Below are 27,659 nucleotides of genomic sequence, written 5' to 3' on the forward strand. Positions count from 1 at the left end.
CAGACTCACGAAGATACCAGTCGAGCAGCCTGTGGATGCATTCAGCACACGGGGACGTGTCAATACTAGAAAAAGAATGTTAAGAAAGGATGTTCAGTCTTTTTGAAATTTCTTTCTTGAGGATTGAGATCCTTTTGTAAGCGTCGTATTTTTTAATGACAATACAGTACAAACCCTCAATTTTCCGGTGGGGAAAAACTACAGAGGTTGAGAGGTGCTGCTCGTTTAGATCCATATTTATTATTAGTTTCAGGGAACTCGTATGATAGATAATGCAACAAGACAATCCTCACTCGTGACTGTTGTACTTTCGTCTGGTAGAACCTTTCTGGCCTTTCAAAAAAACTACCCCCCCCCCTTTCCCCTCTCTCTCTCTCTCTCTCTCTCTCTCGGGGACATCCCCTTCCTGTTTAGAGTCGGAGCTCGACCGACGGGGGTCACAGTAGCCCTGGTTAGACGTAGAGCTACGACTAGGAGACGTGCCAGGATTGCACCTTTGAGTGGCTGACAACACTCTATTGCCGATTTCATGCCCCCATTGCCTCATCCACCCTGATGTCCTGCTGTTGCTGATGATGATGATGTTGATGATGATGATGCTGAGATTGATATATAGTCGACCATTGACATGACTATGTTGTACTTAGGACTTAGTACTACCATTCTGCATTTTTTGCATTTTGCATTGGTGTGGATGCTCGTTTAGTAGCTTCACTACCACAGCTCGTTTGTACCAGGTTTTTCACAGTCTCATAGACCCATTGGGCTTTCCGAAGACTTTAATAAACTTTCTTTCTTTCTTTCTCTAAACCTCGCTCTGTTAGCCCTCCGCTCAGCCTCGCCAGCCCCTCCGTTAGCCCTCTGCTCAACCTAGCCAAACCTTCTACTCAGCCTCGCCGGACCCCCCCTGTTAGTCCTCCACTTAGCCTCTCCAGACCCTCCATTAATCCTCCGCTTAGTACAGACTTTATTGCTTTTCCAACCAAAATATTTGATACAATGGGGATAGTCTCCCCTCTATTCCTAGCAACCACACGCTAGGTTTTACCCCTATGTACAAATTTCAGCACTCCCTCAAGAAGAGTTAACTTCACTACCTTGTGATGGAACCAAGGCATACCCAAAACCACATCATGATGTTTTAGTGGGGAGAAGAAGAATAAGTCTTCTTGATCAACATAGTTCTGTACATGAAGACGGAGCTTCCCTATCAGGGGAGTAACTGGCACAGGGTTTCCACAAAACATCTGGTTAGCATCCAGAGCCCTGCCCAACTCCTCCATCTTTATCCCAGCCTCAAGGCTAAATCCTCTTATATAAAGTTATCTTTAGCCCCAGGATAAAACAAAATAAGCGCCTGCTGGTCTCTGATCTCGCCCCAAGATAGCAGCAATTCTCTTTCCTCTAGGTTTGTCACTCGGCCCAAAATGTCTGGAACTCCTCCTGCCATTGGCTTTTGCTGTCCTGGTGGCTTTCTCTGCTCCCTTGAACCCGAAGGTTTCTTGGGGCATTGGGCAGCCACATTCCCTTCCTTCCCACACCTGAAGCATTTCCCCTCTGTGTGAAAAATGGCTATCTGCGAAAACTGGGGTTTACCCTTGAAGGCTTTTGGTACTTGGTTTCCCCTTGGCTTTTGAGGCTGAAATTTCCTCTTCTGAGCCTTGGAAAACTCTTTTTTCTCTGCTTGAGATGTGGCTGCCTTTTTCTTGTCTTATGTCCCAGCATAAAGAGAAGGCACTGTGGTGGGATCTTGCATATTCATTAAACTCGCCATAGTGGCTGAGTGCATGATATCTTGTATGCCCTTAGGTTGATAGGTACTAACCACAGCCTGAATCTTTGGCATGAGACCACACCTGTACTTTCTTACCTGGATCTTTCTTGAGACCTTCTTGAAGGGAGTGATTTGCAAAAATGCATCCCAAAATTTCTGGTTGTAGGCCTCTACCGTATCTCTTGCATCCATATGCAAGCTGTCCCAAGCGACAAGAACATGGTCTTTGAACTGCTTGGGCATAAACTGATTGTAGAAGGCTTTCTTGAAGCCCTTCCACTTTCTTGGAGCAGAGCCAACTGTAGTCTGGACAGTCCATCATGCACTAGTTGTTGTTGTTAGGTGTAAACTAAAATGGTCAACTAGAACTTTGACTTTGGAGTATTTACAGCTTGGTGACACAGACAACATATGCAAGCCTAGTGACCCAGATGGATAGCTGATCTGGGAGCCGACAATGGCCTCCCACCATTATTCTTTACATTTTGGGTGTTCTTTCTCTCACAGCAATGACAACGCGATGTTTCAAACACCAGCCTGATGCACATTTCAATGGCCCCACCCCTTAGCCTTCATTGTATCTAACCTTTTCTCAATCTGATAGATGCTTCAGTCTTTCGTAGACGTTAAAAACTCTCTCTCTCTCTCTCTCTCTCTCTCTCTCTCTCAATGGATGGCACCAAGATGGGATGAAATGGATGGAATTACGGGGCATAACAGCTGCTGATATACCAGAGGATGCATGCGAGATCAGGGAGTTATTGACACAAAAGATGCTACAAAAATTATGGCAAGACCCAAGGGAAAAAATGCAGCTCTACAAACAAGAAATTAATCCAATCAACAGCTATGGGATGCAAAAATACATCAGGAAGACATATCAATGTTTAAAAGGCATTTAATATGCAAAATGAGGACCAGCTCACATGATCTAGAGATGGAAATGGAAAGGTGGGCAAGACCTAGGGTCCAAAGAGAAGAAAGAATATACAAAATCTGCCCCATGGGGGAATAGAAAATGAGCAGCATGTACTACTCCTAAGATGTCCAGCCTGCACACATCAGAGAGAGATGACGACAGAGGCAACCTGAAAGTCTATTGAAGCAGCCAGCTACAAAGCTAGGAAGTTATCTTAAAGAAGTTTTGGAACACCGCAAGAACCAACGTCCAACCTCTGATGCTGTGGAAGCACCCAATATGCTACCCTCATCTGATAGAAGAGGAGCTAGCAGCAAAAAATGCTTTAGAGCCACATGAGGCTGCAGAGACCCACTATAAGGACATGAATTCAAAAGATGTGCAAATTAGTATATACAGCAGATTTGGCACATGCTTCAAATCTCTGTTACTAATCATCTTTTTCTTCGATAATGCGACCTTGTGGAAGTAATATACAAAATAGGAAGAACAATTGACTAGCTTAACAAAGCAGGAGTAAGCAACCATATACATAACAATATGAAAATTACCCAAAACCAACCAGTTCAGAAGAAAAAAAAATCAAATTTGAAAAGCCCAAATCAATGACAGCAAGAAAATTTTATGAAAGCAATGGAAAGAACCTTACTTTATAGTACTTAAGAAGTTGCGGCCTCTTCTTCTTATATGTAGGGGTTAACAAATCTCTCTCTATGTCAAAAGCCCGTGGCTCCAGGTGAACAGCCTTGATGAACTCAAATCCCGTAAGCTGAAAAATAAAAACAGAATGATCTCTGGTTAATTTATCTCATGCATGATAAAGAGACCTATAGATTAACAATTACATTTAAGCTTATGCAGCCAATGGCATCTCCTATTTACAAGACAGAAAATAGTTACAAAAGTCACCTTATTGCTTTTTGCAACTGCGTTGAGTTCACTAAGAACATGGTGAGTAGCTTCCTTACTGCTACATATGGCTTCAAAATCACCTTCCAGCTCATTAGCCTTTGCCCAATCCTCAAGGGCTGCTTTTGTAGGAACAACAATGGCTACGATTGACGATTCAAGACTGTTGCCATATACCCAGATCTGCAATAATACAACTCCATTTTGCACATCAGAAGAAAAAACACTCTGTCAAAACTTCCAAATATTCCCCAAAACACTGGTTTGCATTACAACATAAAACACGGCGGTGAAACATGAGGATGATATGTCTATTACCAGGAGCTTTCCTTCGGCAATACTACATATTAGATACCTTTTCTAACTATATCCTTTTGGACAAAGAAAATTTGAACAGGCATATAAGCAAACTTACTGAAATTCTTCAGGTAATTCCTTGCATAAGATGATGAGAAATTGAGATGTAATACTATGTATAGAGCATGAAAAATCATCAGGTAAAAAACTGTAATCTTCAAAGGTACTGACCGGAAAAATGGAACAATTTCATCAACACAAATAAGCATAGAAAAGAATCGAGGAAAAATCATTGTATTATCTCCATGGATAAATTCATATGCATTCAGACTTTTGCATGTACGTCAATCCTACCATACATCTTGGAATTCAACCAGCACAAGCCATATACTCTATTGCAGATTATGAAAGATGTTCAGCCCCCATCCCCCCCCCCAACCCTCTCTTCCCACCCCCTTCCCCACCAATCACCTCTACCTTCCCTCCCAATGCAATCTTTACTGTCCCTAGTACCTCCACCTCCAAAGAAACTTAATGTTAGACGGTCAGGCTCGTACCGACTCAACAAGGGGACAGGAGCTGTAAATGCTTTCAAGATTTTCAACTGCAACATACTCTCCTTGGGAAAGCTTGAATATGTTTTTCTTCCTATCGATCAATTTCAAAGCACCATCAGGTTGCCACTCTCCAATATCACCTGCCCTCCAATAAACAATAAGACAAAAATCTCACAACCATCAGTAAATATTTTATGTTATGCCAGTGTTCATATCCCCAAAACTTAAATGCCTCCAAATGGACTCTACCTGTGTGAAACCATCCATCCACGAGAACCTCTCGAGTGAGATCCTCACGTTTATGGTAGCCAACAAACACACTTTTTCCTCTGATGCAAACTTCTCCACGAGGAGGTTCAGCAAGTGCATCATACCCCAATTCTGGAACAGACTCCAGGCACACCTCAATGTTTGGCAGTGGGGCTCCAACAGTTCCCAACATTGAAATGACATCGGGAATGGAGACAAAGCTTGCACCACAAGTTTCAGTCAATCCTGCAACATCCATGAACCATGATCAGTCTCACATCCAAAATTCTCTGACTTGAAACATGTAGCTGGAACACACATCAAGGAATGTCCACGTTAGCGAATTGACTAGGCTCTGTACAAAGCCCATCCATCATGAAATCTTCAAAGCTCAAAGACAAGGAAAATCACAATGGCAATACCAGGAGCTCCAGAGCTTGTCTTTCAAGAAACTTGCATACCACATAGATAGTTTGAGGAGGCATTAACACAAATGACCTGATTCAGAAACACACCTCACCTATCTTGAAACAAATGCACTTGTTGTAAGCTGGGCTCTCACGTAGACACAAGCACGTCACCCTTCTCATGACTACAGGTTGAAAGGCTGCCTTACATGACAAGGCCTTGTTCTATCCCAGCTCTATATGAGCATGCTCCCATCATACACAAAGTGGTGAATCTAGACCAATGACACCAGTAAATTAAGGGCACAAGAACAGGATCCAAAAGGAATTGTGTTTACGAGGCAAAAACATATAAATACTCCTCCTGGACAAGGCCTTGTTCAAATAACTTATAGATTTTTCCTGCCACAAAAAGGCTTCTCTTTTATGACCATGTGACATTGCACGAAATTGCTCTGAGAATCCTGCTTTATTGAAGCATAAAATCTTAATGTCCTTACCAAATGATAGTGTAATTTGTATCTCAGTGTAGGTTGCACTACAAACATCATTCTGGAATAAAAAATTGTATTAACCGATCAAATTCATACATAAATTGTTATAACCGTTCAACTTTGCAAAACAAATAAAAACGGTTTTGATCCAATGACTGAGAGAAAGTTCCAAGCTTCTCATATGAAACAAGATCAGCATGAGTACTGACCCTAATATGTCTGAAAATTCGTCAAAATTCTAGCTACTTTTGAAAGTATATTGATTGATGCCAAAAATAGCGAATGACTAACTTGTAACTACCAGAATAATACCACCACGTGAAGTTAATCGAAAATTCCAATACTCCTAATGCTTTCAATGAGTTCTCCCTTACTTCTGGGGACATCCAGCCCCTATATAAAGAGCCCCAGTGGGGGCAGTTATTATTCAGTATTTGGGCTATTCTGGAGCCCCAGTATCGGCTGCACAAACAGCAGAACTGAGGTCCAGAGACACATATAACAGAGCCTCACAACAAGGAGCAAGGAGGTCAAGGATCAAGGAGCAAACAATGCCTCACCACTGGCTGTCCACCAAAGCAGCAAGAAGGTGTGTTTGCGGGGCATCACTACAAAGCCCACTGAAACTCTAGGAGAGCATGCAGGCTGACATTGTTTTGAAGGTGCCGCAAGGAGGTAGGAGAACAGTTCTGTAGCTGGGAGACGGCGATAGTGGGGAGTGGAGCTGAGGCCACAAGATATAAAATATATGACTGGGGTGGTGATGACACCAGCAGATCCAGATGCAGTCAAAGAGTGGTACTGCGACATGCAGAGGCCCTGGCAATAATTATTGGCATGACTGCGACTTGGTCCTCCCTCACATTCAACTGGCAGAGACAGTTGAACATGATCATGCTAAAGAATATGTACAAGCTCAACAACATGGCCCTCAACCTAGATATGGAACTCTACAACATGAGGATGGAGGAGAGGACACCGTGGAGGTCACCTCAACAAATGAGGGATCAGCTGTTAGCAATTGTTCAGCAGACAGATTCAGCATGGATTGCTAGGCTTTTGCTTGGCATGCTCGCCAGGAGTTACAAACAGTTTGTAACAGCTATAATTGCAGGGCAACGGTCAGCACCAGCTACTTTCGAGAACTATGCTTCTGCAGATTAAATCTCAGAAGAGAAAGTACGAAAAAAACTAGGACAAAACCTTTGTTGCACAGGATAACAGCAAGGGAAGAGTGGTACTTCTTGGTGACAACTCCATGCATTGCTGAGATTATGTATGCAGATCTAGGTGTACCTGTGTGTATGTCTGACATTGAGATATGGTCTGATGAGCCAGAGGGACCAAAGACCTTTGTGAAGATGATGGACAGCAATATTTGTTCAGGTCATTCAAGGAACAAAGCCGACATCACTTGTGTAAGGGAGTTGTCTTTCAGGGGATCTCAAGAATCAAAGTCAGATGGATGCAGGGACACTAAAGAAAGTACACAAAGTTACACCGGGAAGTTGTGGGTGCTTCATGAGGTACCTGGCTTGTTTTCAAAGCAAGCATGAAATGGGTGGATTCATCACTATCGTGAACCTATTTGGTGGAGATAGGGACATCTACAGGTCAGAATGAAAAGGGAATATTGTCACTAGAGAATTACACAACTGAGAGCTCATCAGGAGCTCATGGTCCAGGACTTCTGGAAGACGTTCGGCCTTGAAAATCTGTGAATCAGCCACGACAATCTTATTGTCCTAGTGAAGGACTTGGTTGCGGTATTGCAAGAGTGAAGAAAGGAAGAAACAAACCTTGGGAGTGTGGTGCATGGCAGGATCCAGGTTCTCCTTAGCTTTCTGAGGGGGACAACTGGATAATGTTTGTGCTAGTTCAATAACTATCTGCATCTCTCTCTCTATGCACTTGTACACATTAAGGAAAGAAGTGAGATTTGAAATAGCTTTGTGCGATTTCTTGGCATACACTTTTACAATCTTCTGCTGCAAAGAGTGTTGGCTATAGCAAGCAACCTCCACCTCAGTTTTCTAACACTGCCACCATTGCTTCCATGTTTTCTCACCACCTCAAAGCTTTTCTTTGACCCCATTCCTCTCTACGTTGTACCTTCTGACTCTCCAAGCTCTTTTCTGTTCCATCAATATGCTGCATAACAAGATAAACACTTTATGGCGTACAACGGAAGTAACTCAAGTAATATGTGGCAGCCATAGCCTTCTATATAAGCAAGTACGATGTGGGCTACAAACATATGACTGGCTTTCACATGTGTTTATGAGCCATACTAGGGTAAAGTATTATTATTCTTTTCCAACAAAAAGACTTCTATTAAGTATGAACAAAACCTGCGAGAGCTAGCTCAAAGCAGAAATACAACATGCAGGGCATGAAATAGGACCTCAAGATGGCCAAAAACTCCTCAAAAGAAGGTGGAAAAAATCAAAGGTTACCGGCAAACCCTGTAGAGGACTCCAAGAAGAAAGGGGAGCCTCTCCATTCCCTAAGGAAAGCAATCCTCCTAGCAGAGGCCACTTGAGAGATCCCTGCATGCTGATCCAAGTGGCCATCAAAGTATGTGTAGTATCTATCCAAATATTGGCCAAGGTATCAGAAGGGTGAACTCGGGAATGGTCAAAGGCCTCTGTGCATCTGGCTCTCTAGATATGCCACGTATAGGCCAGCTTGAGGCAATATTGATGGAATTTTCAAGAGCTATGTAGTAGTTTGACGTGCTTCACAATAATTTTGCTTCTCTGTGCAGATGATGTGTGATTATATTAAAACAAACGCAAAAGTATTCGAAATCTTATGAGAAGCACTGATTCGCTTTTTCCGAAATAGGAACTCATAATGAATGTCGAGAGGACTAACATAATGCATGCCGAAACTCAAAAGAAGATAGTACATACACTATTGCATCACTTAAGAGGACCGAAAGATTGCAATGGTACTCATTCTCCATCCACAAGCAGAAAAAGTGCACCAAAAGCAGAATAATAGCAAACTGGATGAACTACTATTCTTTTGAGAGCATGAATTACCAATGATACAAGTCTTGCTCTTTGGAGTATAGGTTTAGGGCACTAGTATCGCTGAGGCAACTTGGAATGATATTGAAAAAACTTGTAAAACCTTTTTGAGGTAACACATAGAAACAAAGACTTCCACACTTTACTTGAACTAACAGAGGACCATACAATACGTGCACTAATACAAGTTTACCAATACATAGGAAAGATCAAGCAGGACACAAATTGGCAAGTTGCCATGCCTTGTATGAAATATCCTATCCAAACCGTGGAATTTTAAGTGTGGGGGGTATTCTTGAGACGCCCCCTTTGCAGGAGGAGCTTCCAAGGCTCTACGCCTAGGGTAAGGCCACGAGCCGCAAACTTGTCCAAGAGGGCTTTGCTCTGCATCTCTGGGTCGATGATGCGTAGACCACCTCAAGCCTGCGGCATGATCACTTTCTGCCAAGCAGCTCGGGCCGTGGTGTTTGTTGTGCCATCCCAACCAGCCTAAAGGAAGTTGAGCACTAGGTGCCTAAGTCAACCCATGCAGCCCCTATGAAAACACCAGCAGGAAGCGATGTACCAGGCCGTGGCTAAGAGAACCTAGCTGACTACCAAAGCCCTTCGTGCAAGAGAGAGTTTGGTTGAGTCTAGTATAAAAGCTTCCGCCCTAGAACCGGGAATGTCAATCCCCACCTGACATCCCAGGTATTTGTTTGACCACGGGGGATCCACCGAAAACCGAAAGCAACTCCCTAGTCTCAGACCTCCTAGACCTCCTCCGCCCCTGTGAAGAAACCGATCGATTTGGTCCAGTTGATCTGAGCTTAGAAGCCTCGCAATTGATGGCTAAGGCTCCTTTGACTGCCCCCAAGCTCGATGTTGATCCCTTCATGTACAGAGCCATGTCATCTGCAAACTCTGAATCCAAAAGCTCCTCCTTTCGGATCGGAAGTCTCATTCCAATCAGTCCTGTGGCGTGGGAACGCAAGAAGTAGCTTAGGGCCTCAACTAGAAGAAGGGGGCTAAAGGGCAGCCATGCCGTTCCGAACGAGAGAGGGAGAAGGCCTCGTCCATATGACCACCAATAAGGACCTGGCTAGAGCTCCCTACATAGAGAGCTGAGACCTCCCAATCCAACGCTCAGTGAAGCCCAACCTGCTAGTGCCTTCCAAAAAGGCCCATTCCACCCCCACCCTATCGTAGGCCTTCTCGAAGTCCAAAAGAAGGATGGCTAGGGGTTGTGACACCTCCCTGGCCCAATCCATGGCCTCCCAAAACGTGAAGGTATTGTCTAGGATGCTGCGCTCCTGAGCAAAGCTAGTCTGTGTATCGTGAATGATGTTGGAGAGATAGGGGCACAACCGCAAATTGAAGACCTTGTACTAGGATCTTGTATGCGGTGTTCAAAAGGGTGATTGGTCTCCAATGGTGAATGTTTGACCTGTCTCCTCCCTTTGGAATCAGGCAAATCCAACCCTGGGTCAATGAGTGCAACCTTGGCTCGATGAGTGAGGGAGTGAACTGGAGTCGAAGATCTTTTGACAAGCTTGCCTCAACAGTGTGGCTAAAACTCCCAAAAACTCTAAAAGAAAATTGGGGTCCATCCTCCCTGGGGCACTTTTAGGGAGGGAGGGCCTTGAGAGACTCCCACAGCTCCTCATCCACAAACGGTACCACTGTCTGCTCAGACTGCTCAGACTTGATGGAACCACTGACGGAACCTGATCCCAAACTACCTCCCGGGCTAAGAGGACTCTGGGAGTCTCCCTTGCTGATCGTGGCCTAGTGGTTTGGAAGAACTGCTTGGTCATCCTGTCTCCCGGTTGCACCCACTTGGCGAGGGAGAAATGGTACGAGAACATGCCAGAATCCCTATGGAGCCCCCTCTATGTATCGCCCAATCCCCAATGTAGAACCTGTCCAGGTGCTCCATAAGCCGTCGTGTCACCTCTGCCCAAAGGAGAAGCGGAGGCTGGCGGGAGTCCTGGTGAACTCTGCCTCTCTCCACAGGTCCTTGCCATTGACCGCAAAGATGAACGTTTCCCATGTGCTCCTTTCTGCTGCCGGCATCTTTGCGTATGAAGCCCCTCCTTGCTTGTCTTTTGCGAACCCTAGAGTTGAAGTTGCCCTTGACAATCCAAGAGTCCACGTTTGGAAGGCACTCTCTCAAGAAGCTCCAAAAGACCAATTGGTGCATAAACGTTCAGGATGCCAATCCTGGACTTGTCCATGCGGAGGCCCATTCAAATTGCTCGACGTGTGATAAGCTCTCCTTGGTCATAGACCTCGGGAGCAACTACTCGGAACGACGAAGACACTCCCGTTGCGGCCTACTGCTAATGACCATATTTCTGGGGCCCTTCTCGGAAGTAAAGGATGGCGGCGGTTTATATCTCCTGTTGAGAACATGTGCTCTTGGATCAGGAGGAAGTCCACCGCTCGTCCTACCTTTGTCCTTTACAACTGCTATTTGGCAGGATATTATCTATACTCTGCGTGCCACTTGGGAGCATGGAGCATCGGACTCTAGAGCGACCGACGAAAGGCAGGAGCAATTCTGCAAGGCATGGCCTGTAGGATTTTTCTACACTTTCACACAGTGAGGGATTCACTGGTTGTATAACACCCCCCCCGGAGATACCCTAGGCAGTAAACTGCGTTCCTAGGATCCAGGCAGGCCTTTGGGTTTCTTCTTTCGGTTGGCGCCAGCCAACTTGTATGGTTCTGTTTTTTCAAGCATTGATAGAAAGTTCCTTTTGCTGTTTGAAAAAAGATAGCAAGAAGCTGGTTGATGTGTAGTGCAGTACAGAACACTCGAAAAATATGTTTTTGTTGTAATCTAGGCACTAACAAAACAGGTCCTGGAATGCTTTTGTACCTGCCTAATCTTCATGTTTTGAAGGAGTAAGCAGTTGGAACTTAAGCAAACTAAGCTTGCTATGTAGGAAGCGAAAATAGGATGGGCTAGCATGATGCAGTTGAGGATAACGGGATACTCGGAGATCCACATAAGGTCTAACAATAAGGCTCTTTGTCAGTAACGTATTTGAAATGAGTTATAAATTCGAAGATTGCGCTGCATGTTAGATAGAACAGACACATTAAGGCTCCTGAGCATACACACAAGACTTAAGACATGGTTTTGATGGCTAAAGCAAAAGCCATCGTGGAGAGCTGCAAGCCTAAACAATCTTACCTAAATAAAGTGGATGCTTGAGCAAATGTGCTCAACTGCATCCATCACATAGCATTACTTTTCATGATTGGTCAACACTAACAAGAAACCATCTGACAGTAGCTCAATTCACTACAATGCAGAAATTCATGCAACCAGAAGGCAGTGTAAGGCAACTAATCTCACTCGTATAACCATTAGCGAATTAGAAATATGTCACACCGCACAACAAATCACCCTCTTTAAGCGTATTTTTCTGAAGCTGGGAACTATCCTGAGTTTCAGCTAAGTACATCATCCTAATATGACGGTCAAACTTAGCCGGCTGACTGCAGGTAAGACCTCAACCATATCCATTAAAAAAGGTATAGTGCCAATTTCAGTACAAAATCTTTCAATAATGTGCAAAATTCAAATCGCATACTACACCAAGCGAGTTCCTTTTTTAGCCAGAGAAAATACAAGCTGGTGCTGCAGTGGATCAATGCATAATGCGAGAACTGTCAATTTACTTCCAGGCAAAAATGCTGAGATTGCCTAAAGAATGGGATATAGTGAACCTACCATAACCTTGCACCGCAAGAGCACAGGTAGTCACCCTCAGAAACTCCTCAACATGTCTTGCCAAGGGAGCTGCACCTGACAAGAGAATGCGAACACGACCTCCCAGACCTTGCTTTATCTAAATCTCCCATACATTGAGAGGAAGAACAGGATACAAAAGGAAAAGAAAAAGAGAAACAATACAACCACTTTTCAAATCAGATCATAAGGTGTTCCATTCGGCGCCATCATGAAAACAAGTTGAGCCAAACACGCGGAAGGACATTGTTATTAAACCACCATTCCTATAAATAAAGCCTCACCTTGCTGAACACAAGATTATCCAGAAAAGGAGATGCCTTGTCCTGTTTCAAACCCTTCAACATGCGGCTCAATTTGCTGGTTCATCTCACAGCCCAATATACGATGACGTTAGGTTCAAAGTTGGTAACTACGAACAAAGGACTTGCAAAATCAATAATTGAAACAAAATGCCGTCAATTGAGAAAGAATGCATTCAAGGAAAAAGAAAAGAACTCGTTGCAGGAAGAGAGATTGACGAAAACTTTTGAGTAACTCAACTTACTACTTAAAGGCGATATCAAAAATAGTTTTCCGAATGAAGCCACCGGCATGGATCTTCTCCAATGCACCTGAAGACACAAGTGAACATACATCAATTATTAAAATCCAAGCAGAGCTTGTGTGCATTGGATACAAAAACACCATTTGACAGCTTCACCCCAACCTCTCACCTCACTGCCCCTACTATAAAATGAACAAACCTGAATAGATACGATCATAAACCCTGGGAACACCAGCAAAAATAGTTGGTTTCAATTCACCAACGTCTTCTATGACCCGTTTTACATCCTTTAATATAAACAATTAATTGACGTTAGATCCCAATTCAAAAACCAATTACACTTGGGTAAGAGTACTTCTAGCTGTCAATCAAGGAAACGCAAGATCAGGGGCTAAAAGAAACTTACTCCCTGCCAGAAACCAATAGCAGCACCACCACGCACACAGTATTCCTCAATTATGCGGTCAAAAATGTGAGCAAGAGGAAGGAAAGAGAAGTAAACATCTTCTTGGGTTATCTAAACAAGCAAGTGCAAGGGTCAGTAAAATGGCAAGAAAAGCTGAAGGTACATATGTCAATATGGTTTAAAAGCATCCTTCTTATTCACAGCCCTATTTGCAAATTCTAAAATAGGAAGGTTTTAGTTGAATGTCTTATTCCATTTAAAATATAAATCATCTATCAAACAAAATATTTTTTCGAAAGTAGTGTACCTTCTCTCCCAACGCAGCAAGCAGTTTATCAACTCCGCCAATGGCATCTGTTATGTTTTCATGGGTTAGAAGAACACCCTTGGGCTCCCCAGTAGTACCACTAGTATACATTATAGTAGAAATGTCTTCCTTTTTGGGAGGCGATATATCCACAGGATTCTTTTCACCCTGTATGACAAGAAAACACTAAAGAAGCTACAGACCAAAGAAATCCCTAGCCACAAAATGATCAACATAGGAAAGCTGACACATTCCGACAGAACTTGAAATGCTAATTGCCTACCAACTCTACAAATTCATTCCATGAATATACTGTGACATTCAGTCGTTCTGCTTCGTCCCGCTGTTCCTTTGAAACATCTCCAAAGCAGACCAAGGCTGAGAAAGGAACCAACTAATAAGACACTACAGAGCATCTTCATTGATTAGATCATACAATCTGAATGATACAGACTACGACTTTTCCAGGGTTTTTGCACATACTTTTCAGATATTCTGTACATCTGGGTAGGCATTTGAGTATCTGCAAAGACCGCGTATAAATAAGGCATTCAGAAATCACGTGAAATGGAAGAACGAGTGAGTAAACCAGCATAGTGCTAAGAGGCATACACCATAACCGAAAATTGAAACCATTAATTGAGTGCTAGCTATAAGTGTTAGGTAATAATGCTTACCATTGTAGTTCTTCAACATCATAAATCTAAGGATAATTGAAATTTTTTACGCCGAATTTCACCCTTTTCTACTACGAACATAGAAAAGCCTCAAGGTCTGCCATAAATTCCAAAACACTATAATACATGTGACAATTATCCCCAGCAAGACTGCCTTAATTTTAACTACACAGCTATAGACACAGGTTGCCATTTTCAATTAGCACAAATTCTTACCCCTATAGGTCCCAGGTGGAAATTGCATATCACAAGATCATAACCTTGTGAAATAAGAAAGGCTCCCTTCGTAGTCTATTTGAGATGAGTTTTTAGTTCCTTGAACCAGAAATATATGGCAAAGGAAGTATGGCATTCAGAAAAGCAACTACTAGGGAGAGTCATCTTGAGGAGATCATGAACACACACGGCCAACATAACATGTCCCTGACCAAGCACAGTATAGCATGGACACGAAGGAGGTCTCAATTCACGCTGTAGATAGATCCCTGACATGCCCTACGGTTGAGATTTTGAGAGGGTGTTTCACTTTCTGGTGCACACCTTGTTGAGCTGCTCCCTTCCTCTCATATTTTAATCCTGACATCAGTTTATTCTACCTTCCAAAATATATTCCTGAATTCTACTTCTCATTGTTCAACCTGTGGCTGGGAATCGGTGCTGACATCCACTCTCTCCTCTAAGTTTTGTAGGGCTATCTATTACTAAATGACCCTCACTCTCTAAAGTAGCTACAGTCAGATATGGCTCTAGCTAGAGGATTGGCATTGTGAACATTATTTGGCCCAATCATATACCTAGATGAATCCAGGAACATTCCCAAACTCATCCTCTAAAAACACAACATAGTGCAGTTTCAATCTCACAATAGTCACTCATAAGATTGAAAACCATAAACTCCATCACGCATAGTAGGGACTAGCTACTATGACTTGGCCCAATCATATTCATCTTTCGCTATACACCATTTGAAGCTTCAACAGGTGGCAAGGGTAAAACAGCCTCACTATCTCAAACCCTCATGGCTTCGAACTTTACTTCCCAGGGATTTTACATCCTTCAAGATAATTGGCGTATAATCATGTTTGTAAACCCCCTGCTCAGATAAGGATCTGATTCCATGCATCATCCTTCTGGTCGAAGGAGAAGCATCAATGTACATTACTTTATTTGGTGCTGTAAGTTGCCTTGCCATAGACAACATAGACAAGGGTAGCAAAATGCTGACTTTGTCAATCTCATCACCTCTCATCTCCCTTATTGATCAATACGAATACATACATGAAGGGCAGCATGTCACATGGCTACAATGCCATGTTGGCCCTTGCCACCTGCCACACTGTCCAGTCCCACCTTCTGTAAGGTATTAGAATTGATGAAACTATGAGTGCTACAGTTGTCCACAAGCATGTGAACAGTCCTGCCATTAATTTGTCCTTTCAATACGAAAGTTTCAGCACTTTTGGCACCCATCAAGGCATGAAAAGAGATAGCATAAATTGTTTGGTGCACATCCCAATAGATCTCCTCCTCGTCCATAGGAGCATTTCCATTTGCATTCTCTCGCGCAAGAAAAGACATAGCGACCTGATGCTCCACATGAAAGACTTTAGGCCAACGGGCTTGCATGTTACATGTGGGCCTAGTGTCATCCGATTGTATACCATGCATATTATGTTCATTAGCACCACCGGTATCAAAGGGGAAATCAGCCCCCTTCGTGGCTCCAACATCTAGAGCTTCTTCCACGACCCGTGCACCCTCTGAATCATTATGAGTGGCATCCAAAGTCTCAAAAGCATCCATTAAATCCTCATCATCTGATATCTCAATAATCATGCTGAGCATTTTGCAAACTTCCCGATGCTCAGGAGTCCACTTCTCACCACACTTAAAGCATAAGTTTGCCCGCTTTCTGCTATCTGTAATAGCCCCGGTGTGTTGTTTAAATTCTGATTTTTCATTTCCAACACTTGGCTTAGCATCAAATGAGTTGTATGGCTTAGCATATGGCATCTTGCTGCCTGTAACAGTGGGAAACCTCGGAAATGGTGCTGCTGTTGATTTTCTTTCATGCAAATCAATCACATTAGGTTTCTTCTCAATCTCATTTGCATTCCCATATGCGCTGCCCGCTGTCATCTTATACTTGTTGGCATATTTGGGCTCAGATACCTCTGCCAATTGGGCTGCACGCTCAATTGTTTGAGGGTAATGTGGCTTCACATCTGCAGCAAGAGAAGGACTCAATCCCTGGATGAAACGCAGCAACTTCCCTCTCTCAAATACGTCTTGTACAAACAAGGAAAGTCTCCAAAAATGCTGCAAGTACTCTTGGACAGTACCAGACTGCGATAATGCATAGAATTCAGCCAGATATGGCTCTAGTATGAGCGAGGATACAAATGTGGTGATCATCAACTTTTTGAACTCTTTCCATGTGGCTGGCCTCTGAGGCGAGTCCCTTATATAACGCCACCAAGTATGTGCATAGTCTTGCATGTGCATACCCGCAAAGATTATGCCATCCTCATCTTGCTTTGGGTAGAAGCGGAAATAATCTTCAAACTTCGTAAGCCACTCCTCCAGCTCATTAGGTGTGCGAGTGTCCCCTTTGAACTTATGCACTGTGAGTTTGTCCTTGATATCCTTGGCTGCATAATTCTTGTGTGTGTAACCTCCGGAAGTGCGTGCATCATCACGCTTGAGGTTCACATAATCGGAGAAGGACATCTCAAGTTTGATGGCCTTAGATAGGGCCTTATATGAACGCAAAGAATCTGCTAGCATATCATCAAAAGTAGCTTGCTGCCCACCACTAACCCCCTGCTGCGTAGTAGTTGCTGACATCTGATGCACTGGCTCTATATGTGCTCGTTGGTGGAGTGATAGATGTATGAACCCCGGGTCTCTCAGCCAAATGCATCTCTCCGAAATGATGGCATACCGAAGGGCTGAGAAGAGGACTGACCTCTCTCCCAGGGGTGTGGGCTGCCATATAAACCCAAGCCAGCTCCAGGCATACTCGTTGGTGGGTGAAAAGAGCACTAACCGGATGCACACCAACGAGTCGGCCCAAAAGAGATGGCTCAGCCTGCATAGATGCAGAAAGCTGTGAGCCAAAAGATGGCCTGACATCCTGCAAGAAAGCGCTCTGTGGCACAGAAAATGCATCATCTATGTCCAGATAATCCCCATGATGGGATACATGCAACAGTCCAGAAGACTAATGCTCATAGACACGGCGGGCATCTGCCATAAAACCCCTTGCGTGGAGCAGACAAAACATCCTGACTGTTTGAGTGGTCCCCTTGCTGGGGTGCGGGCTGCTTACCCTTATCCTGCATAGCAATGGCAGATGTGATTTGCTGACCAATCTGTTGTCCCATCTGGGCAAGTGCGGTATCCTACATAGCCATGGCTGTGGTAAGCTGTTGGCTGAACTCTTGTCCTATCTGGCGGAAAGCACCTTGGAGCATAGAGGGAAGGGCATCCAAAAACTGTCTATGCGTTGCATGCACTTCCCAAGATGTAGGAGAGAGAGGCTGAGTGGAAGGAACCTCTATACCACCACTGGATGCAGCCACTATGGCAGGCACTTGCTCATACTACCACCACTGGAAGGAACATCTGTACCACCACTAGATGCAGCCACTATGGTAGGCACTTGCTCATACTAAGCAGCCTCATCACTGTCATGCAATATATCACAAGGGGCACGCTTCGGTGGCATGGTAACTGGCCCTGGAGAGAGGAGCTCAAATGTAGGCAAGGAGAAGTGGATAGCAAATCCCTGCTATAATGAGCACGAAACACGAAAAAGGTCGATGGAGAGGCTCTAGAGAAAGGTCGTTGAAGAAGCTTTGAAACGGGGCCCGAATGAGCCAAAATAGGGCTGTGGAAAACCCCTAAAAGAGGCTGGAAAATTATGAGCTTTTGACCTTTTTTTTTGGGGGGGGGGGATGGGCGCGGGGGGTTCCTAAGTCACCTAGGACCATTAGGACAACACTACCCTAGGACTATTAGGACTGATAAGACACTGACTTAGGCTAGCCTAACCCTCCCTTTAACCCTGGTTAGTACTAACCTAGCCTAGGTCCAAACTAACCAAACCTAAACCTAACCCCTAACTAAACTAACCCTGGTTAAAATCTAATCTAAGACTTGGAACCCTGTAGGCTAAGGTTGCAAGAAGCGACGAGCCAGGCGTTGCGGCGAGGGCCGCCACGAATGGTGGGCAGCATGGGCAGAGTAGAGCTCAACAAGCACCATCACGCAATAGGCAGCGGGTAGGCTCATGGGTGATCACGCAGTAGGAGCAGGTGACGGCCGAAAAATGGACGGAATGGGAGAGCTGGTTCGTGACTGCTTGGTAACGGACGAGATGGGATAGCTGGAGACGGAACTGGTTCGTGACTGGCTGGGTAAACGGACAGCTCATGGCGTGGGCGTGGCACTTGCAACAGCTGATTTGCGTCTGCAACAGCAACGGGCGACGTAGGGGAAGGACGAGGAAGGGGCAACTGATTGTGTCGACCCGGATCGCCCGGTAGCTTTATCGCACACACCAGTTGGTCAAGGGATATTGATTCGCTGTGAGGCCTCACTGTTTGTTTGGTTCCCGCTAGGCCTCCGTTGGCGAGGGTGTGGCATTAGGATTCACTGAGTTTTGGGCATTAGGATCTTCTATGTCCTTGGACTTGCACTGCTTGCTAAGTTCTGGATCACAGCTTAAGCTCATACGGTGGTCCTCGGTGGTCTGACATGCCTATTCTCCAACAACTTCGTCTGCTGCCTGGGTGAACGCAGAAAAAGGCAGCACTGATTCCAGATTAGAAGAGCTGCTTGGCGAAGCGCATTTCCCTCTCTACTTGTTAGCAGAGATAGGCATATTTGTCATGTCGGGTTCACCAGCAGATTGGTGTACTGCGTGAAAGGAAAAGCAAGGGTGCTAGGGTCGGAGGCTCTGATACCAATGCAATGAAGGGGGATAGGGGCTGAAAAGGCCAGAGATGGCAGGAGAGGGGGAAGAGGAGAGGGGAGAAGAAGGGGAGAAGAAGGAGAGAGAGAGAGAGAGAGAGAGGAGGGAAAGGGGGTTAGAGGGAGAGGAAGAGGGAGAGAAGGAGTGAGGGGAAGAGAGATAGGGAGAGAGAGTGTAGGCAGCACGTAGGAGGAAGGAGGTGGGAGTAGATAGGATTAGATGTCACATCAAAAAGTACATAGTCGGGGGTGGATGGGGACTTATATAGTCCCTCCACATTTTCCACCTAAAGGGCCTCAAAAAGTCCTCTAGCTTTGCCCTTTTTCCCCTTCATTACACATCGGAACCTTCAAGATACACAGGTACTAACAGTTCCATCCAATTGCCCCCCCAAAATCTGGGAAAAGGCCAGTACTATAAGGTACCAAGCATCTTGGCATCCATATCATTGTAACCTGTATAGTGAGAACCTTGCAACTGCACTCATAGCTCTCCACCAATTGGTCCAATTCCAGAAGCTCTGAAACTGCCAATCTCTCACTGAGCTCCACTCAAGTTCGAATCCTGAGCCCACCGAGGTAACCTGTAATCCCTCTTGTTCTCTGTTCAGCAATGCCAATGATCCCTTTTGGAGAATCCTCCTTGTTATCTAAATTTGTCAATATCTCAATCTCCACAGAGTCCGAGATACTAACATCATAAGAAGACATGCAGATGGCTCCAAATGCCTCTGCCTATGCACTATCGTAAGCAAACTCTACCAAGGAAGAAACTCTTCTCAATCAGCCTATCTCCTAGAAACGTATGCCCTTGGCATATCTTCCATAGTATAATTTACCCACTCTGTTTGTCCATCTGACTGGGATGATCAACTGAACTCATAGTAAGCTGAGTATTCAATTTCTTGGATACAGCTTGCCAGAGTTGCCCACTAAACTTGCAGCTCTGCCACTTACATTTTCAGCAAACCAGCCATAAGGAATAAATCTGTGTTGTCGAAATTCTCTCAAGGGAAGAATGTAGACATTTTACCAAATTGCATCATTCCCATGAGAGATCCATGGTAATCCTACCACAAAGTCTATTGAAACACTCTGCCATTTCTTTTCTAGTATATCCAAGTGCTACACAAGGCCACTACGTCTTAAGCGCTCAGCTTTATTGACTTGTTCATACAAAAAGTTCTACATGCCATTTCATTAGGCCAAAAGACATTCATTTTGACCATATCCAATGTCCGTTGTACTCCCGAATGAACTGCACTAGGAGTGTCACGACGCTCAAACATGTGCGCTGGTTCCTGGATCTCAGCCTGGGCTTTAGCAGTCTACAGGTTAAGCCCATGACATTGCAAACTTTTGTACGGGTTACTTCACTACAAGGGGCTTGATAAATTGACAATCAAGACCATGTATCATTTACCAAGCTACTAGTCTACCGTCCTCCCAATCCCGTATTTACATGTCCTAAATGTCTCAATGTTGTTAGGATATTTGCCTCTAAGCTACCTGACCTCTAGAACTATCCACATTATGTCCAAACCATGGACCCATGGACTTATATAGCATTCCCCTCCTGTTCAGAGAAAGTCTGGGAGATAAAATCTGGGAATTTGTGTCAATGAAAAATCTCTACAAGCAAAGCTCATTCACATAACCAACCTCTTCAAGCAAAGATCATTCACATAACCAATTCTACTCTCAAGGTATCCGCAACTTATTGGTGGACCCTTTGCGACAGCGAATCTCAAAGTCAAATTCTTACATAAGTTCCAACCACCAAGCTCTCCTACCCTTAAGGTTTCAAAAATAGTTTATCCACTTAGACCACAAACGAAGATCCATGCAAATATATTCTCCACTTTTTTCAATGCATGAATGGCTGAATATAGTTCCCTTTAATATGTGGGTCACTAAAACTATGGCTCTGATGGTATTCTTATGCAGTTCTGTAGGTCTTTTCATATATTAGCTTCAAAACTTTGCGTAAACCTTCATTAATCTCATCTACAAAAAAGTCATCTCAAGGCTAGTCGATTGAATGGACAATGACACAAATTTGCTCAAAAATCCAAGTTTGATTTTACTCCTCCCATACCGCTGCCATTTTGGACTGTTGAATAAAAGCCATTGAAACCTCTGCATGCCCCACAATGTATTCCACAGCATCCGGTCCTTGATTAAAAAAAACAACAAAAAGTCTCAAAGTCCAGCAAAGATACTTCAACTTTGCTACTAGCCAAAAAACCAAAGATATGAGAATTTATTGCAATACTTAGTCTACAACCTGCTGTGTTATATGAAGACAGGAAAATATTTAAAAATAAGCTAAGACAAACCTTGATCCTTGCAAAGGAAAGTGAAATACATATATATTTAACTGTGTTGAGTGAAAATCCAACAGACAAGAAAACATTTGTATGTATATCAACATGAGTAAGAGCATAATAGAACACAGAGGAATAATTACCAAGCGAATCGTATAGAGGGACACAATATATGCTGTGTCCATTGCACGCCTGCAATTAGCAGTCAAGTAAATAAGTAACTTAACATGATTGCTCAACAATTGCAATCTCTCTCTCTCTCTCTCTCTCTCTCTCTCTCTCTCTCAAAATATGAACTTTATGATTCTCGATAAGCATTATAGAAGACCAGTCCCTAGACAAACCACAATATTTGATCAGGCCAACCACAAAGACCATTAGTGAGCACTGACAATAGAAGGATTTGATGAGTATGCCCCGAGACAACTTTCTGGTAAACACCAGTTTAAAGCCTAGCAACAACTAAATTATGAGCCAGTGCAGTATGCCTTTGAGAGCAAACACCAGTTCTGTGATGTTTTAGGGACAGCTAATGCATTTGAGCTAAAATAATAGCTAATTCTCAACTTACTTGGTCCTTGAATGTCCAATAGCTGCATGTGTACACATCCATCAATGTTCCCTCATGTACTTTGAGAATTTGAATCATGAAGGAGTGCTGGCCGCTTGCCACAGTGACAGTCCAACTAGACTGGTCGCCATGTTGACATTGCATAGATACAGAATTTGACATATCTCCCTAAAATTCACTCATTCTCATGCCTCTGTTTTTGGGGGTCTGAAAGGAGGGAGGGTTGTCCATTCTTATTCTCCTACCCATGCAACTATGGTGCTTCAGATTATAATAATAACATTCTCTTTTGGGCGCATTATTGGTATGTAAGCTTTTACTCCAGCATAAAAAATGACTGACTTTATTCATCCTACAATTTCCACATTCAAGGGTAGGGTGCTCCTTGAGCCTGCACCTTGGCAGGTTTCCTCCATGTTTGTCGCACACAAGGAGATTTCCCACATTGCCTCCATGTTTGTCCCACACAAGGAGATTTCCCCACAATTTCCACAGTCCAGGGTAGGCTGCTCCTTGAGCCTGCACCTTGGCAGGCTTCCTTTATGTTTGTCCCACACAAAGAGATTTCCCACATTCCTCTTTACATTCATTTTTCTAACCAGGAAAGGCAATAGGACATGAGAGATAACTCCAAATCCTTCTCTGGAACTTCAACCCCCAAAAAATATAGTTCTTTGGTAAGTTTTCTCACAAAAGCATATAGATGCTATGAATATTTCAGGTGACATAAATTAATTGGTTAAAAAGACAGTTATTTGGTAAGCTTACCCACAAAAGCACATAGATGCTATGAATACTGTTGGTGACATAAATTATTTGGTCGTATGAGCAATATTAACCAGATAAGAATTAGGAAGATATTTTTAGGTCAACTCTTCTAAAAGAGGAAAACAAATACAGTAGATTATGATGATCAATTACAAGATAAAAACCATTGAATCCATCACAACATAGCATGGTTTGCTGCTACAACCTCTTAGTTGTCTGCTAAGTTTGGCCCAAAGAAAACTCATTATAATATCCAAGATAGGGAAAAAAAAATTAGTTTAGCAATGTGAACAGAAGTACAAGCATGAGCTTTCAAATATTATTTTCTAAGCTGTCTAAGCCTGCTAAAAGATCTTATATTGTTAGTTATCTCGTATTGCTAACGGGGGTTTCAATTATTTATTTTTTGAAAACCTATAAACATGAAAAGAGACTTTGATCAGAAATGGAAGAACGTCTCATAAAACCCTGCCAAAATAGCAGATATTGCGCCCCAAGACTTGTGAAAATCAGTTGTTGAACACTAGGATTGAAAATCTAGAGGATGCCTCTCAATAACTCCTAACTTAATCTTTGCAAGCTAATGAGGGTCAAGAAGACTTATGTAAGGTCATCCGTGCACTTATAGATAGGCACTCAGGGGAGGAAAAGGGAAAAGGGTTAAGTGAACCAAAGTCCAAGTTCAAATGTTGGAGAAAATCAAACAGAACGGCAAACCATGGGCAACAAGCTTGCCTTGAAATGGTCTACTGAGCTTCAGCTTTCCTTTTAGCTTGTAAACCCACTTAGTACTAACTGCCTTCTTCCCATAAGACAAATATACCGGACACCATGTATCATTATGCATGATGGAATCATATTCACTTCGCATAGCGGGGCCATCCAAGTTTTATCCTCTGTGGCAATGGGGTCCTAGCTCCGTGGTTGAGGCTGTGTGTGTGTGTGTGTGAGAGAGAGAGAGAGAGAGAGAGAGAGAGAGACTGCTAGACCAACCCCTCCTTCTATTGCTGTGGAGATTGAGGGTGTTGATCTTTGAAAGAAATATTTCACCTTGAAATGGGAGATTTTTGCTGGAGCTTGTTTTTCTTGTCACGAGTTTGGACACCTAGCTTTTAAGTGCCCCTCTATCCTTCATCCTCCTTCTCCAGCTGACATTCCCCAACCATCTAATAAAGGAGGTCAGAAGACATATGTGGAAAAGACAGAAGCCAAAGGGGCAAAGCCTTCAGTTCATACACGGAGTCAGGCCATTTCAGCTCAAAGTAAGGATAAAGGAAAGGGGAAGCAAGTGGAGAAATATTTCATCTTCTCATGAGGGATGGCAGCCTACAAAGAAGACAGTGCCTCTCAAACAAAGACCTCTGCAATCCTGTAATTGGGATGCTTCTGCTCCTTCTCCTGGTCAACCATCTACCTCTTCTGATAGCCCAATCTCAAAGGCATGGGTCAATGCAGTCAAGAAGGGTATTCCGCTTTGTGAAGAAGATGATCTTGTCAGGGAATTGGATTTTGAGGGTCAGCAAGACCCTGAGGCAATGGCAGAGGCTTGATGCCTTCTTTTCTTTATGAGGTATACTTTTTCCTTGTATATATTTTCATGAGTGCTTCTCTTAAATGTGTTTCTTACAATATACAGGGCCTCTACAACCCGAATAAATGGAGGCTCCTTTGGCACTATGTAAATACAACTCATCCAAATGTTGTGTGTCTGCAAGAGCATAATCTGTTAGAATTATAGATATAATTCAGCAGTGACCAATGTAATTTAATAAGCTAGTTAGGGGCACTTTTCCCTCTTTAAGAGGTTTTTCCCCCTAACCGCAGTTTGTCCACTAACTATGGTTAGTGACTACTAAGGTTTTGTCACTAGGACAAAACCTTATCTCACTCCTTCAATTGTACCTCTCTTACACTCATCTATTTGCAACTAAGCTTTCAGCTCTCTCTCTCTCCCGTTTTCGGTTCTCACCTTTGCTCTCTCTGTGACATACAGGAGGTTGAGACAGAGGAGCATTTCATCTTCAGGTATCTTGTGTACTATTAGATCCGAGGACATTTCCACTGCCTCTTCAGAGATAGTTATGGGATTTTAGACAGGAGCAGACTTCTTCCTCGGTTGATCCCTCTCAGAGCTCTATCACGGAGTTTTTTCAGCTAGATCACATGGATCCCAACGAGACGAGGCCTCGACATGACCGTGACCCGGAACCCGTGACCCGACAGCTCAATCAGAGGATCGACACACAGATCACACTTGGAGACATCCCCTCCTTGTTTAGAGTTGGAGCCCGACCGACGGGGGTCACAGTAGCCCTAGTTAGACGTAGAGCTACGACCAAGAGACGTGCCAGGACCGCACCCTGAGTGGCCGACAGCACTCTATTGCCGACTTCATGCCTCCACTGCCTCATCCATCCTGATATCTTGCTGTTGCTAGGGATGATGATGATATTGATGATGATGCTGAGATTGATATATAGTCGACCACCGACATCACTATGTTGTACTTAGGACAAAAAACTGCCATTCTAAATTTTTGGCATTTTGCATTTTGCATTGGTATGGACGCTCGTTTAGTAGCTCCACTACCACAGCTCGTTGTATCAGGATTTTCACAGTCTCATAGACCCATCGGTCTTCCGAAGACTTTAATGAACTTTCTTTCTTTCTTTCTTTCTCTCTCCTGATCTCACATTTGGTATCACAGCAGGTTCAAGAGCTCCGTGCTCCCTGCTCCCTTCAACTCCTGCTCTCAGCCTCTAGCTCCCACGAGCTTCCATCACAAGATCCGTACTGAACTGGCCGTACACTCCCGTCCGCTGCAGCCGTACAATAGGCTCGCATTCGCGTCGTACAATCAACTCGTCCGTACGGATCTGCATTCTGCGTACAGATTCGTCGTCCGTACAACCGTACTGACAGACCTGCATCTTCCGTACCTCGTCGTACGGCTCTGCGTCGGCTTTTGTCTGTACACAACTCGATCTGCGCCGTACGCATGTACTTCGCCGTACATCCCGGGTACCTGCTTGTCTGTACACGCATTTCGTCGTACAGTACCGTACTGGTACGATCTTTCGTACAGCAACGCAAGCAACCGTACACATCCGTACCTGTAGATCCGTACCTACTACCTCGATGTGCGCATTCTGCCATACTACAGATCCGTACATACTCACCATCCAGCCGTACCTGTCTGTGCTGTACTTCCGTACTGCACACCTGCATCAACCATTCTGTACAGTTGTACTACAGGTGTACGGATTCCGTACAGGGTTTATTGTGCAAGTTCCTTCATCTATCGGTGATCCTTGGTAGGCATTCTTGCAGTTCTTCTGCAACATTTGCAGATCTGGTGGTATTTGTGCAGACATTTGCAGTCTTTTGCAGTCATTTGGGTATTTTTGGGTTCGTAGTTGCTTGTGAAGCAGACATTGCACACAGATTCAAAGGTTTAGTCCAAAAATTTGGGGCTTTCTGCTGAAATTGCAAAATTTGGGGCTTTCTGTGCTTTTGCCCCTTTCGGTTGCAATTTCAAGCTCGAAATTTGGGGCTTTCAGTTTTGCAGTACAATTTCTTGCAGAAATTTGGGGATTTTGTGATTACACCTACAATTTCGCAGCGAAATTTGGGGCTTTTGCAGACAGAGCGCAATTTTTACAACATTTGGGGCTTTTGGTCAATTTGTCCCTTTCTGGTTGCAATTTCAAGCCTATTTTGGGGCTTTTGTGTTGGGAGAGCAATTTGACAGATTTCAGTTCACACTGCCTTTCTTGAAGTGTTTTGCAGCACTTTTGGCAGATTCTGGAGAGTTTTTGATGCTTGGACAGATTTCTGACAGTGCAAGTGTAGAAATCTGAGTTGCATTTACAGCCAGTGCTTGGCTGTGTTTTTTGGGAGTTGTGCATTTCATTCCCAGTAAGGGAATTCAGTTTTGCACTTGCTGTATTTTCTTTCTCAGACATGGCCCAGCAAAATCAGAATGATTTCGGTTTCAGTGGTCTCTCACAAGAGGACAAGCTGGATGGTACCAACTACTCCCTCTCGCGTTTTATGGTACGCAATATTCTGATTTCTCATAATTTGTGGGACTATGTAAGTGGGGATGAGTTCCGGCGAGCAAATGTGGCACCTAATACCCCTCCCCAACAAGGAGGAGGCAGAGGTCGTGCACAGGGTACAGCTGCAGCACAAGTTATTCGTGCTGTTATAGCTACCACTCCAGAGCAGAAGAGATGGGATTCACGTGATGCTTTAGCTTTGTCGTGTATTTCTCTTTCAGTGAAAAGATTCATCATTCCGCATATCCGGTCGTGTAAGACCTCGAAGGCAGCGTGGGATATCTTAGAAAGCATGTATGCAGCCCGGAATGATGCAAGGGTATCTTTCTTGAAAAGAGAGTTAAGTAATACACATATGGAAGAGGGTGACTCCATGTCAGCCCACCTCACAAAGCTACACGATCTCAAAGAGCAATTATTGAACATTGATGAGATTATTCCTGATTCAGAGATGATTACCACCACTCTGAATTCTCTTCCTGAGACTTATCTCAGCTTTCATACCTCACTAAACTTATCATTAAGGGGGGGTGCAAATCCTCTCACTTTTCATGAGTTGATAGGACTTCTGCTTCAGGAAGAGCAGACCAGGAAAAACTTGGCTTCACGTGCAGGTGAACAAGCTATGCTCTCAA

The 27,659-nt window shown here is 43.8% G+C and overlaps 1 protein-coding gene across 1 annotated transcript in view; it reads right to left on the reverse strand.

The window, feature by feature from the left end:
• LOC147886999 (long chain acyl-CoA synthetase 4-like) overlaps positions 1 to 27,659 on the reverse strand; it is a 72,698-nt gene that overhangs the window by 9,042 nt on the left and 35,997 nt on the right. The window contains exons 5-18 of the mRNA XM_087394039.1: positions 21,768 to 21,816; positions 21,396 to 21,472; positions 14,127 to 14,166; positions 13,927 to 14,021; positions 13,644 to 13,811; positions 13,337 to 13,447; positions 13,130 to 13,217; positions 12,931 to 12,997; positions 12,668 to 12,743; positions 12,366 to 12,483; positions 4,706 to 4,951; positions 4,457 to 4,596; positions 3,603 to 3,785; positions 3,343 to 3,462 (exon numbers count right to left, since the gene is read on the reverse strand). Of these exons, the coding sequence (XP_087250165.1) occupies positions 3,343 to 3,462; positions 3,603 to 3,785; positions 4,457 to 4,596; positions 4,706 to 4,951; positions 12,366 to 12,483; positions 12,668 to 12,743; positions 12,931 to 12,997; positions 13,130 to 13,217; positions 13,337 to 13,447; positions 13,644 to 13,811; positions 13,927 to 14,021; positions 14,127 to 14,166; positions 21,396 to 21,472; positions 21,768 to 21,816 (1,578 nt within the window). The remainder of the gene's footprint in view (positions 1 to 3,342; positions 3,463 to 3,602; positions 3,786 to 4,456; positions 4,597 to 4,705; positions 4,952 to 12,365; positions 12,484 to 12,667; positions 12,744 to 12,930; positions 12,998 to 13,129; positions 13,218 to 13,336; positions 13,448 to 13,643; positions 13,812 to 13,926; positions 14,022 to 14,126; positions 14,167 to 21,395; positions 21,473 to 21,767; positions 21,817 to 27,659) is intronic.

Source organism: Dipteris shenzhenensis, chromosome 23 (assembly GCF_047967505.1).
Source record: "Dipteris shenzhenensis isolate YYH24624 ecotype China chromosome 23, Dip_SZ_1.0, whole genome shotgun sequence".
Lineage (NCBI taxonomy): Eukaryota > Viridiplantae > Streptophyta > Polypodiopsida > Gleicheniales > Dipteridaceae > Dipteris > Dipteris shenzhenensis.